Source organism: Ovis canadensis, chromosome 4 (genome assembly GCF_042477335.2).
Source record: "Ovis canadensis isolate MfBH-ARS-UI-01 breed Bighorn chromosome 4, ARS-UI_OviCan_v2, whole genome shotgun sequence".
NCBI lineage: Eukaryota > Metazoa > Chordata > Mammalia > Artiodactyla > Bovidae > Ovis > Ovis canadensis.
The window spans coordinates 34,529,454-34,544,459 of record NC_091248.1 but is presented as its reverse complement, the minus strand read 5'-3'; the positions used below and the strand labels follow the sequence as shown (position 1 = coordinate 34,544,459).

Genomic DNA, 15,006 nt, shown 5'->3' with positions numbered 1-15,006 from the left:
ATTTACATGTTCTCCAAGCAGCATGTAACCTGGACAGTAAGCCATTTGACTGAGTTATTTTCTAGGAACTTGGAGTAAGCTGCTTCTAGTTCCAGCTGAGCTGGTTGAGATGGGATAGACCCACTGATCCTTTAACTGGACAAGTCTGAGTATTGTCTCCATGACATTTTGAACATGCATAGTCCTGTAGCTTAGCTATGTATTTCCAGAATAACAATTACCACAGCTTTTTTTCCAGTCAGCTTTTCTTATGCTCCCCATGCCTCAAACTGCCCTGCTCCATTATTCATTATCCCATAAATACCTGGAGCTCCTTGCCTTTAGGGAGGCAGATTTGAGATTTGGAAATTAACAAATATATGTAAAAATGACTCACAGAACAAGGAATTCATCCTAAGGGAAATTAAAAATATATTTTGAACTGAATGAAGATGAAACAACATGTCAGACTGTATGTAATGCAGAAGAGCAGTACTTAAGGAAATGTTTTGGTTTTAAGGCCTACGTCAAAAAATAAGAAAGGCCTATGTCAAAAAACAAGAAAGGCTTGCATAACTTCAGTAAGTAAGTAACCTAAGTACCTAAGTAACTTAAGGCCTCAGTAACCTAAGTTTCCACCTTAAGAAGCCAGAAAACAAACAAAAAAAAAAGGCAATTAAGCCTTTGGCAAAAGAAAAGAAATTATAAAGTTAGAGTATAAACCAATGAATTTAAAGAAAATCAGTATTGAAAAATTGGAGAAATCAGAAGTTCTACAAAAAGACTGGAGAAAAGGACAAACTTTTAACTAGGATGATTAAGAAAAAAGAAAGCAGATGAATAACCAAAATCAGGAATGAGAGAGGAGAACTCAGTATCAACTTTATATAATACTTTTTGGCTTAGAAAACAGAAAGTATTTTAATTAAGGTATGTATGCTTTTTTTTTTTTTTAAGACATGCTGTTTCATACTTAATACACATTATAGTATGAAAATAACTCTTATGCCCTGGGAAAGCAGAACGTTCCATGACCCCCTTTATGGTGACATTTGTTTTATTACGATAGTCTGAAACCGAACCACAGTCTCTCTGAGATAGACTTCAGAGTGGAACAAAAGTAAACCATCTGATATATGGTCAGTTGATTCTTGATTACAAAATGCTGAGACTTTTCAGTGAGAAAAATGACAACCTTTTACAATTTAGTGTCCACATGCCAAGTAATGAGTTTAGAACTTTACTATCATACCATGCATAAAAATTAGCTCAAATGGATCAGACTTAAACCTATGTGACCACTGCACCTATTGGTGGTGTGCAAAGACCCACCATGGAACTCAATGATGCTGGTGTCTTTTTAGCCTGTACATTTCTTGGTGATTCGTGTGGTCTCTGTGTGTTCACTTGGACATAATCTTTTCTTTGGTCTTCCTTTCCCTTACATAATGTATCTAATCCAGCAGTGTCTCTTCCTGCCCTGTCTTCCTTCCCTGTCATTTCAGTTTTCATAAGTGTTTGTCCAGGCTTCTAGGAACCATCAGTTTGCATTACCCATTTCAGTCTTTGGCAGAGTATTAAAATTTGTAACCTTGGTATGTTTCTCCAAGTTAATAAATCTCTTATCCCCATGGGTTCTGAACCCTAATCACACATGCTCAAAAGCAAGCCTCTTGAATCATCTTCTGGCTCCTATCAGTAGTTGCTAGCTAATTCTCATAGCTACTTTGCTATTTCAGATTTTTATTCTGTTAACAAACTCAGCATGACTAGGCTGAATTAATGCTGCAATTGGGTTTCCCTGGTAGCTCAGCTGGTAAAGAATCCATCTGCAGTGCAGGAGACCCAGTTCATTTCCTGGGTTGGGAAGCTCCCCTGGAGAAGGGATAGGCTACCTATTCTGGTATTCTGGCCTGAAGAATTCCATGGAGTCCCAAAGAGTTGGACATGACTGAGTGACTTTCACTTTCACTTTCTGGATTTTGAGCATTACCCTGATAGCATGTGAAATGAGTACAGTTGTGAGGTAGTTTGAACATTCTTTGGCATTGCCTTCTTTGGGATTGGAGTGAAAACTGACCTTTTCCAGTCCTGTGGCCACTGCTGAAATTTCAAATTTTGCTGACATACTGAGTGCAACACTTTTACAGCATCATCTTTTAGGATTTGAAATAGCTCTGATGGAATTCCATCACCTGCACAAGCTTTGTTTGTGGTAATTCTTCCTAAGGCCTACTTGACTCCAGGATGTCTTGCTTTAGGTGAGTGACCACACCATCCTGACTATCCAGGTCATTAAGACCTTTTTTCATATAGTTCTTTTGTATATTCTTGCCACCTTTTCTTAATATCTTCTGCTTCTTGTTAGGTCCATACCATTTCTGTCCTTTATTGTGCCTATCTTTGCCTGAATTGTTCCCTTAATATCTCCAATTTTATTGAAGAGATCTCTAGTCTTTCCCATTCTATTGTTTTCCTCTATTTCTTTGCATTATTCACTTACGAAGGCTTTCTTTTCTCTCCTTGCTATTCTTTGGAACTCTGCATTCAGTTGGGTATTTCTTTTCTTTCCTCTTTTGCCTCTTGCTTCTCTTCTTTTCTCAGCTATTTGTCAGTCCTCCTCAGCCAACCACTTTTCCTCCTTTCATTTATTTTTCTTTGGGATGGTTTTGGTCACCACCTCCTGTACAATGTTACAAATCTCTGTCCATAGTTCTTCAGGCACTCTACCACATCTAATCTCTTGCATCTATTTGTCACTTCCACTGTATAATCATAAGGGATTTGATTCAGGTCATACCTGAATGCCATGGTGGTTTTCCCTACTTTCTTCAATGTAAGCCTGAATTTTGCAATAAGCGGCTGATGGTCTGAGCCACAGTCAGCTCCAGGTCTTGTTTTTGCTGACTGTATAGAGCTTCTCCATCTTCAGCTGCAGAGAATATAATCAGTCTCATTTTGGTATTGACCATCTGATGATGTCCATGTGTAGAGTCATCTCTTGGGTTGTTGGAAGAGGGTGTTTGCTATGACCAGAGCGTCGTTCCCTTGGCAAAAGTCTTAAACACTGCCCTGCTTCATTTTGTACTCCAAGGCCTAACTTACCTGTTATTCCAGGTATCCCTTGACTTCCTGTTTTTGCATTCTAATCCTCTATGATGAAAAGGACATCTTTTTTTGGTGTTCTAGAAGATCTTGGAGGTCTTCATGGAACCGTTCAACTTCAGCTTCTTCAGCATTAGTGGTTGGGGCATGGACTTGGATTACTGTGATGTTGAATAGTTTGCCTTAGAAACGAACTGAGATCATGCTGTTGTTTTGAAATTGCACCCAAGTACTACTCTTTGGACTCTCTTGTTGACTATGAGGCCTACTCCATTTTGTGAAGAGATTCTTATCCACAGTAGTACATATAATGGTCATCAGAATTAAATTTACCCATACCTGTCTCCATTTTAATTCACTGATTCCTAAGATGTTGATATTCACTCTTGCCGTCTCTTGCTTGACCACGTCCAGCTTACCTTGATTCATGGACCTAACATTCCAGGTTTGTATGCAGTATTGTTCTTTACAGCATTGGCTTCTAGGTTTAGATTCACCACCAGACACATCCACAACTGAGCATCTTTTGCACTTGGGCTCAGCCTCTTCATTTTTTCCCGAGCTATTTCCCTGCTCTTCCCCAGTAGCATATTGGACACCACTTGACCTGGGAGGCTCATATTCTGACATCATATCTTTTTTATCTTTTCATACTGTTCATGGGGTTTTTTGAGGCAAGAATACTGGAGCAGTTTGCCATTCCCTTCTCTAGTAGACCACGGTTTGTCAACTAGGCTGACTTAGTGCTTACTCCTAGCTATCAAACCAAACACTAGGAGTGGTGGTATATGGCATCTCTTAACAGGGAGAGGTGGGCTGCCTCTCAACGCTTTAAGAGGAGTCTGGGGAACCAGACATGGGGGCATTGACTCATATATCAGGTTCCAGGTTTTTCCAAGCAGATCCTAATGTTAGCTTAACACATGGGTCTCAGTTGACCATTCAGTTATCTTTGAAGCTGTCAACTCTTAATGATTAAGTTTTCGGTTTGATCTTCAGCTTCGTTTCCACTCTGCCACTGTAGGAGATAAACAGTCTCTTTTTCAGGGCTCCTGGCTTTCATATTTAGTTTTCAATTGTTTCTTAAAGTGCAGTACATTTTCATTATCCACCTGTAGGCCACTAGCATGCTAGTGATAACTAATCAATTCTGTTGCCTCTGTATACATTATTCCTCTGTACTTTTGAACATCTGAATCATTGCATTGGCTTTAGTGTTGTGTATGGAAGCATTCTCCCAAGTTAGGTGAGGTGAAGTCGCTCAGTCGTGTCCGACTCTTTGCGACCCTGTGGACTGTAACCTTCTAGACTTCTCCGTCCGTGGGATTCTCTAGGCAAGAATACTGGAGTGGATTGCCATTTCCTTCTCCAGGGGATCTTCCTGACCCAGGGATCGAACCCAGGTCTCCCGCATTGGAGGCAGACGCTTTAACCTCTGAGCCACCAGGGAAGCCCTCTCCCAAGTTAACCCCTGGTGAAATGTTTTAATGATTGGGGTACTAAGTTGTATCAGGACTATTGATGCCTCACATACTACCCAGTTTAGGGTCCTTATTGTAAGGTTTACAGTGAGTGATCCATTCTTCAAACCTGGAAGGATCTGAACCAAAATACTTTACATTTTTACCTGATACTCAAAACAAGGAGCCTGAAATATTATAGCAGATCTTTATTGTTTCCAGAGTTCGTTTTGAGTGAAATGGAGAAATTCTGATGTTTATTTTCTTTGTGTAAAACTATTTAAAATTTAGAATCTCCTCTCCTTTCAGCATATATACGACAAGCCAGCAAACTAATCAACTAACCAACCAACAAACAGACAAAGCAGTTATAAAGAAAAAGGAATTAGAAAGAAAATAGATGATTAATATTAGAGACAGAATTGGGGAAGTAAAATTCATTGTTACTTATTGCAAAGATAAAAAGTGAAATATTTCATTTTTTGATAGCCTGGTGGGTGTGGCAAGAAGGGGGAAATAGAAAGAAGCCCAAAATTATTTTTTTCTTCCCCAAATGTTAGTCAAGTATGACACCTAGAGGCCACACAAACAGAATTCTTTTGGGTAACTTTTTTTTTATAAGGCAAGATGTGTTTATGTAGAGAATTTCTTTAAAGTTATTTCAAAATGGATATTCTTAGATAGTTTGCCATGTAGTCCTGAATAACAGATATATTCCTTCATTTACTCATTATTTTTCTTCATAAAAACTGATGATATTAAAAGTTATTTCCCTCTCTGTCAAGTAAATGAATTTTTGATTGATTTTAAGTGCTGATCCTAATCACTGAAAGTCATTGTCTGTATGTCTTTTGGGTCATCAAGTATGGCTATATACTTATTTATGTTCTACTGAAAGAGAAAACACATGTATACATCTGTGCACACTCACCCTCTCTGGAATTTGGAAATGAGAGCAAAAATAATAAAGACAGATACAAGAGTAACGAATGAGAAGTGATGGGGTCAGAACTGTCTTCTTTCTAAAAATTAAAAACACCATAAATTCTTTGCATATTTTCATCCATTGCTTTGAATATTTTTATTGCCTGCCTGGCTCATTAATACTTGAATAGTTCTTCGTGAAAAATGACGAGTGATTGACTTCAAGGCAGGCTGTGCAGATGGTCAGTTTGATCTGCATCTTTGAGACTTCTCATGACTAAATTTTGACATCATGTCATTAAAACATTTGTGTGTTATTTATGTCATTTGCTAGAAAACAAAGATTCCCATGTCTTTCTATCTCTTGCTGTTTATCAGTTTTATTGATAGGATTTATCTAACTGGATACTAGAGCTTTCACAAAGGAACATGTATCTGAATATATATATCCTTTATCTGTCCTCAGAGACCCATACATTTTTGTCTTCAAGTGCAATAATGACATTGTTATAGAACACATATGTGACAGTGGTGGAGACAAATGTTTCTATGACTTAGTTTCTGTAACCTTGTCCAGAGGTATCTATTACTAATTGTGCATGTGCGTGTATCTGAAGTAATTTTTTTAAACCCTTTAAAATTAAAAAAAAAATTTTAATTGAAATATAGTTGATTTACAAACATTTCTGGTGTCCAGAAAAGTGATTCAGTCATACACATGCATATATATCTATTATTTTTCAAATTCTTTTCCGGTACAGGTTATTACATAATAGTGACTATAGTCCCTTGTGCTTTACAACTGGCCCTTGTTATTTATCTATTTCATAGATAGTAGGGCTTCCCTGCTGGCTCGGACGGTAAAGAATCCGCCTGTGATGTGGGAGACTTGGGTTCAATCCCTGGATTGGAAAGATCCCCTGGATCAGGGCATGGCAACCATTCCAGTATTCTTGTCTGGAGACTCCCCATCGGCAGAGGAGCTTGGCAGGTTATAGTCCATGGGGTCATAAAGATTCAGACACGACTGAGCAACTAAGTACAGTGTATATCTGTTAATCCCAAATTCCTAATTTATCCCCCCTTTCCTCTTTGATAACCATAAGTTTGTTTTCTATCTATGATTCTATTTGTTTTGTAAACAACTTCATTTGTGTAATTTCTGTGGATTCCATATATAAATGGTATCATGTGATGCTTGTCTTTGTCTGACTTACTTAGTATGATAATCTCTAGGTCCATCCATGTTGCTGTAAATGGTATTATTTCATTCATTTTTGTGGCTGAATAATATTATTTGAAGTAATCTTTAAGCTTTGTGTAAATTGAAATTAAAAGAAGGAAACCAATTGTTGGCTGGTTTCAAACATTACAGCAGAATATGAGCCCTAGTCATGTATTTTAAGTGGCAGCAAATTTGGAATTGGCACCAATCCTTTGTTCTTCTATATAATGCTTGAAATCGTAGCCATGATGTTTTAACTCTCGAACAGTTGAGGAATTATTATACAACTATGGATAAATATAAAAAGCCTTACATTTTCTTTTGACATTAAGCTATTAAGTATAGCATCTGATGGCTTTTCAAAGGGTTAGGTCATTAGCTTGTACATCAAATTGTCCTAGCTTGAATCCTTAGATTCTCTGTCTTCTGTTATTTAATGACTTTCTACTTGGTGGATTGGTTTGGGAATTCCCAAGATTGCTTAGAATGGGCTGATTAACTGAGTACTTTGTTTTAAAGGCTGTTTGTGCCAGAAGTAGAGGAGTTTAGGGTTTATCACCCCAACATCTGAGAAATGAAAACAGGATAGGAAAACACTGCCTTTGTAGAATGGTATTACAGGGTGTTCTCTAAGAAGACAGACCCAAGGAAGCTATAGCAAATCCTATTCTCTTCTTTGGTCTAACTGTTGAAACAAGTGCTCTTCCAGGCAGCCACACACAAGTTGGAATCAGGCTTTTTAGTATCCTTTATCAATCTCTAATCTCTTGATGGTTGCCTACTATTTTTCACCAGTGAAGAAATAGTAATCCACACTAGCTTATCTCTCCTAATCACAGACTCACAGAGCGAAGGCTCTCTGAGCTTTTAATTCCCTCTTAGAGGCCTAACAGAGTGGAAAGTAAACAAAGACCAAATTTGCAACCTTCAACATTGCTAATTTCCTCTGATGTCAGAATGCTTAAATAGGCAGGACCTAGAAATTATTTGATCAAACCTGCTTTTAATCTAATGCATGCAGCAGGGCTGTGTCTGGAATGATCTGCAAAACGACAGGCGTCCCAAGAGAGCTTTATGGAAGGTTTCCTCTTCCAGGAACAGTAGCTTCCTCATTTTAAACTCTGCTTGGCAATGCTGATGGAGTAAATTCATAAAGAGTAGTTTTCCTGCTCTTTAGATTTTGTTTTATTTGGCCAAATATTGCTGACTGGATGTTAATAGTTTTCTTTGGCTTTCTTTTTAGCCTGGTTTTTAATTGGCTAAATGCCTTGATATTATTTTAGCTTTACTAGGAAATGAATTAGTAGAGGTTATTATTGTGGAGAAGAGAGAAAGGGCAAAGCATTATCAGACTTCGCACACATTTCTTTATTACTACTGGTTTAAGAAAGAGAAAACAAAGAACAAAAGGTCCAAACCCATTAAGTTATATAAAGACACTTTTCCTACAGTAGTGTTATGAGAAATCAGTGTCAAATATTTTTAAGCAAAGAATTTACTAATGTGGAGATACACAAATAAGGAAAACTCAATTTGTCCTTTAATTTTACTCAGAACTGTGTGAATCCTTAAAAGTAACATAATTTTGACAGAGAATAAAGGGATAACACTTTTATATTTATTGTTATATAAATATCTACTATTTTATAAAATATAATTTTATATGTGAAATATAATTTTACAATTAGTTTTTGTAAAATGTTATCCATATAATTAGGTATCACTGTGGATACTTATTAATACTAATTCAGTTTTAAAGGCTGTTAGAAGACAATGTACTTTGATTTCTAACAGATCAGTACTGCTCATATTTTTACTGAGGATAGAATTAAGTTAAAAAAGAAAGATTTTTAAAAGTTTAAGGGCCTTTCAACAGCAAGTAAATATTTCTGCCTTTTTCCTATGTTTTTCACTTCTGATGGTAAATACTGCTCCTCACATAAAGTAATTCAGAAGCACTGATGCTTTGTGTAAATAAATATATAATAAGAACATGCCACTGGATCTAGCATTTGACTCCTTGGGTGACGATGAATTTCAATGCCTGTTATTTGTCATGCCGAAGCCTGTCGGGTGATGATTCTTTTTATTGGTGTATCCCTCCAAACATATTTCATCACGCCATGTGCGCTGGAGTTCCTTGGGTGTGTTGGATCCGGGTGTCCCCTCTCCGGAGCACTCGCCTCCTTTCTCGCCCTGGCGCTCTAGCCGCCCCCTGCCTCCAGCGCCCCCGGTGCCGGGTCGGCTCACGTCCCCTCCTCTCTCTCCAGCTGGCTGAGGCGGGGGCGCGCTGCCTCCCGGACTGCAGGACCTGCTCAGTCAGCTGGGGCCCCCTGCGGACGGCTGCCTCCCTCGCCGCCAGGACCTGCCACTCTGCGCGCAATGGCAGCGGCAGCAGCATCCCCGCCAGCGGCGGCGGCGGCGGCAGCCACGGCCACCGCAGACGCTATTGTTCCCCGGTGTTAAACGCGCTTTCCCTCCTTTTCATCTGCCACGAAAACGAACAATAGCGGGAAAGAGCTTTGCGTTGTGTACTTGGGAAGACATTCCGAGGGCGAAGGAAAATTCCCTGCCCGCCGCGTCCCCTTCAGGGATCTGGACCCTGGAGCGGCTGCGGGCGGCATGGGGCTGCCAGCGGGGCGCTCGGCGTCCCGGAGCCGGGGCACTGCGGGCCGGCGCCCGGCCGTCCTGCCGCTCCTGCTGCTGCTGCTGTGCCCGGGCGCCTACGGGGCTGCGGCGCCTGGCGAGGCGGAGGCACCCATCCTCTATCTGTGGAAGACTGGTAAGTGGAATGGAGTCCCCCAGTGCTTCCCATCTTCACATCTGGGTCCACATCACGAAACTGCTGGGCTTCAGGAGGGACCCCTGTGCTTCTTGATGACCTGGGTGTGCTGGGATCCTAAGGTAAAAAGTATGATTCCTAGGAGGCAAATTAGGTCGTGTCCGAGGCTGTTAGGAAAGGAGAACCTAATAACTAAAAGGCATTAGTGAGTCACTGGAATGATATTTCCCTCACAGCTTCATAGTTAATGAGGGCAACCAACGCTGCACTTTCATAATTAAGTGCATTATTTTTAACCTCTGTGTTCTCATTCTGTTCGAACTTTCTTAAATGTATTTCTGGCAAAGAGCAAGCAAACATTTAGCCCCGGTTTTTATTCTGTGTTAAGGCAAACAGTTCACTCCATGCCATGATGTATAAGGATACAGACTTAAATTTGTTAAGTGTAGCTTATGTGGGACACGTGGAAACAAGCCAAGCGAGGGCATGTCTAACAGTTAAAGGCAAATGGGGCGCCAATGAGCTGGCTGAGACCTTGTGAAGCTCAATTCTTAATGAGTGAATTCCGGGGCTCTTAAAGTGTGTTACTGTTAGGATGTTTAGGTTTAAACTTTTCCTGTCCTGAAAAAAAATTTTTTGCTTTGTTTTCAACCAGCCAACAAAAGCAAGCAACTAATTGCCCCTTGGAATCTCCCAGCAAAGTGCTGACTAGAGGTCCTGGTTGGGCAGTGACAGGCAGGAAAACAATACCAAATGAGGAATTACCACTCCTCTCCTGGGGCTCCTCTCTCCTCTAAAGGACGCTGAGAATTCTTCAGCTGACCTGAAACTTCTTGTTTATAGGAAGAAAGTGGGAAGCATTATGCTTAGTGCTTCTGGCTAGGGATGAATTAAGAGTTTCTTGGCAGTGCCTAAACATTAAGAGAAGGATGCACTAGATATGAGGAGGGAAGGTATATTATTGGTCATGGGATCACAAATGAGTTGCGGAGAGTGTCTCTGACCTGACTTCAGCTGTTTTTAGAGCTCTAAGGCAGAGACAAATTAGTCTGTGCTACAATAACATTGATATCCTGATTTTTTATAAAAATAATTGTTGCATCTGTGTAGCAACTTAGTGAAGAGATTGAATAGAAACTTATCTGAAGCCAAAGTACATAATTTGCCGCAGAATGTTGCATGAAATAACACACATGTACACATTTAGAAAAGCCTTTTGGATATTAGTGTGAGTCATTCTTGTTACCACTTGAAGTTTAAAGATCAACAGATTAGTTGATAAAGATGAAATCAAATTAATTTTTTTCAATTTAAAGAGTTGAAGATCTCTGATTTAGCTGAAGCCAGGGTTCAAATTTATACTTTTAAAGTACCAAGAGCCGAGCAGTAATTCAGATCAAAGATGAGTCTAAGAAGCATTCACTGTACAGAATCTGAGGTGCCAATATGTGTCAATATCAATGTCATGATGGAAATATAAGCCAATAAACTAGTGGAAAGCTCAGAAGAGCAAGGATATGGAGACCTGGATTCCAGTGTCTGTTCCAACTCTTACTCCCTTCAGGAACGTTGGAATGTCACTTAACTTTTGATCTCCAGTTTACCCATCTGCCTGTAAATATGACCTTCTCCTGACTTTCCTCGTATTATGAAGATGAAATGAGTGAGTGATGAGAATGTGATCTTTAAACTTTAGAGTTATATGCATGGGAAAATATAAGCTAGTATAATGAGGATAATGTAATCTCTTTTATGGTGAGCCTTGGTTTGGTGAAAAGAAAATGGTGAATTAAACAGGAGAGCAAGATAAGAACCTTTTAATTTTTTTCTGGAGGGAAAGTAGACTTTACTATATCTATGAAGGAACTGAGAGTAGTTATCAGAGGAAATAGGGAATATTTAAAAAAGAGGGATACACTGTAAATGAAAATATAGAGATGATAGAATCATAAGTGTTCCTCATTTGATGGCAGTAAGGAGACAGGCAGGGATTTGGGAGAGAAAATGAGGTGAGATAGTCTTAAGATTCTGGTGGGATAAGCTTGATCTTGGTAGAACAGATTATTTAGAGTGACGTTATTGGTGAGATCATTGAATTAAAGTGATTTAGTGAAAAGTACACTGGATGAAGAGCTGAGAGAGGAACTCAACACTGTGTTTGTCACTATCAAGTTTTAGAATGTTGGCAAGGTCATTCAATGACCTTAGTTCTTGGTTTCCTGTTTTGTGATATTTACTGATTAGGAAAGATGATATTGAAAGGCTTTTTCAACCCTAAAGTATGTGCACATGCTGCTGCTGCTGCAGCTGCCAAGTCGCTTCAGTCGTGTCCGACTCTGTGTAACCTCAGAGACGGCAGCCATACATACACCATAAACACAGCTATATGCATATATGCACACATATATTAACATGTATATATACATATAGGGTATATATATATATATAATGTGTAAGGTTTAGGATACATAGTATATATTATATGAAAGTTTAATCTATAAGGCATTTTTAATTAATTTTTTTAAAGTCAGTTCACAACAAAGAGTGGTTGAGGACTCACTGTGTGACTTACATGAAGTCATTGTGGTGGAAGATTAAGGTCCTGTTTTCCCTGCCCTCAACAAAGTCCAGTTGAATAATATACAACAGCTGCAACAGGGCATACCATACTCATGAACGGAACACTATGAGAGCAAAGAAGTTGTGTAGCTGATAGAAGGAAACAACAAAAATGTAAGGCATGAGATACAATATTCATAGGTCTTATAAGTATGGGAGCTCAAGTCTGGAATATTTGGTGGCAATGAATGGATTTAGTGCAAAATGAGAAGAGTTGGGCCAGATTGTAACAAAACTTTCAACCTATGATAAAGATGTTAGAATCTAACCTATAAGCTGGTGGAATCCATTCTAACTTAGAGCAGAGTAGCTGTTCCCGGTAAATTTTAAGTTCTTGCCTCATGGCCACAGAATTTAATGAGATACAATTGATAGGTAAGAAGTGGATTTGTTTAGAGAAAAACACACTCCACAGACCAGAGTGTGGGCCATCTCAGAAGGCAAGAGGCCTTAAAATATCACTTGGTTAGTTTTTATGGATTGGGTAATTGTATAGGCTAATGGGTGGGAGGGGGTTTCCCTGGTGACTTCAGCAATAAAGAATCATCCTGCCAGTACAGGAGACTCTGGTTTAGCGCCTGGGTTGGGAATATCCTCTGGAAAAGGAAATGGCAACCCTCTCCAGTATTCTTGCCTGGGAAATCCCATGGATACAGGATGCCTGGTGGGCTATTGTCTATGGGGTCGAAAAAAAGGAGGACATGACTTAACTACAACAACATCAATTAGAGAGAAACTGTTGAAAGAGCCTGACAAAGTGTGGTCAGAACAGGTCCAGAGAAAATGCCAGTAGGTGCTAAATGAAGAAGATATCTTTGGAAGGGGATGGGGACACAAAGTATAAGACATTTCTGAGAGTCTGAAAAGGGATTATGAAATATTTCAGAAAAGATTAGTGGAAGGAGGAACTAATAAGATAATTCTTTTGGGAAAATACATTTTAAGTAGAATAGTAGAGAGAGAATCTTGGTTGAATAATAAACCAGATAGTGGGAAAGTTATATTGATATAGTGAGTAACCAACTGGTATTTAAGTCTCTCTACAACATTGTTCTTTTCAACTGAGAAAAAACCCAAAATATAAGATATTAAATTATAAAAGTAAATGTTTTAACAGTTTTATGTACAGTTAAAAGGTAATTTTTAATACTTGAAAAACATATTTCATACATGCAGAGTTAGAGAACTTACATTATTCAGTTCGGCTCAGTTCAGTCACTCAGTTGTGTCTGACAATTTGCGACCCCATGAATCGCAGCACACCAGGCCTCCCTGTCCATCACCAACTCCTGGAGTTCATTCAGACTCACGTTCATTGAGTCAGTGATGCCATCCAGCCATCTCATCCTATGTCGTCCCCTTCACCTCCTGTCCCCAATCCCTCCCAGCATCCGAGTATTTTCCAATGAGTCAACTCTTCGCATGAGGTGGCCAAAGTCCGGGAGTTTCAGCTTTAGCGTCATTCCTTCCAAAGAAATCCCAGGGCTGATCTCCTTCAGAATGGACTGGTTGGATCTCCTTGCAGTCCAAGGGACTCTCAAGAGTCTTCTCCAACACCACAGTTCAAAAGCATCAGTTCTTCGGTGCTCAGCTCTCTTCACAGTCCAACTCTCACATCCATACATGACCACAGGAAAAACGATAGCCTTGACTAGACGGACCTTAGTCGGCAAAGTAATGTCTCTGCTTTTGAATATGGTATCTAGGGTGGTCATAACTTTTCTTCCAAGAAGTAAGCATCTTGGAAGGTGAATAATTTACTGTTATTGATAAGTGTTAGACAGTTTTTCTTTTTAATATTCTTGAGTATAGAATTGTTTCAGTAATAATTATGGCTAATTATATTTACCTAGCAATTCCAAATGAAGTGCATTAAACAAAGTACGATTGACTTAACATGAGTCAGACAAAAAATGGTAAATACATCCAACTTTAATCAATTTAGGCTGCAGATATATATTTTCAAAAAAGTTTTAATGAAATAATTGAATTTATTTTTATAATAATGAAATTACATTAAAATCCAAGAAATAGATACACACTTCAGTTCAGCTGTTCAGTCATGTCTGACTCTTTGTGACCCCATGGACTGAGCATGCCAGGCTTCCCTGTCCGTTACCAACTCCCAGAGATTATTCAAACTCATGTCCATTGAGTCAGTGATGCCACCCAGACATCTCATCCTCTGTCATCTGCTGCCTTCAATCTTTCCCAGCATCAGGGTCTTTTACAGTGAGTCACTTCTTTGCATCAGGTGGCCAAAGTATTGCAGCTTCAGTTACACCCTAGCTACCCAGCTTCAGATACACACTAGCCATTTTTCAGAATCAGGTGATGAAGATGTATATATAACTAGTTCTGAGTTTTTCTTCAAGGAAATTCTCACATTAAGCACTTTTGACCTGGGTTCATCCAATGCAAGACAGTGCTATTAATGACTGTCACTATGTGCTTTACACAGTTAATTGCACATGAAAAAACTGTTTCATCAGTTTAAAATAAAAAAAGGTATTATCTTTTTTTCTTTCGGTGCTAATGTAAAATATTCTGCAATGTATATGAAAAAATAGCCATCTTAGTCTTAGAAAGAAAGAAAGTGAAGTCACTCAGTCATGTCCAGCTCTTTGCGACCCCATGGACTGTAGCCCACCAGGCTCCTCCATGCATGGAATTTTCTAGGCAAGAGTACTGGAGTGGGTTGCCATTTCCTTCTCCAGGGGATCTTCCCAACCCAGGGATCGAACCTGGGTCTCCTGCATTATGGGCAGACGCTTTACTGTCTGAGCCACCAGGGAATAACATAGGCGAGAGGAATGTTATTCTAGGTAGTGGGAACATAAGGTTGATATTATCTTTAAAAAAAAAGTTTTGCATTTCAGTTGTGATTATAATTTGTCTTAATTTGGAATGTG

At 39.2% G+C, this 15,006-nt stretch overlaps 1 protein-coding gene across 1 annotated transcript in view; it reads left to right on the top strand.

Moving 5' to 3' along the window:
* Positions 1-8,771: 8,771 nt before the first annotated feature.
* The window catches only part of THSD7A (thrombospondin type 1 domain containing 7A), a 478,593-nt gene continuing 472,358 nt past the window's right edge, over positions 8,772-15,006 (top strand). The window contains exon 1 of the mRNA XM_069586624.1: positions 8,772-9,475. Within this exon, the coding sequence (XP_069442725.1) occupies positions 9,316-9,475 (160 nt within the window). The 5' untranslated portion in view covers positions 8,772-9,315. The remainder of the gene's footprint in view (positions 9,476-15,006) is intronic.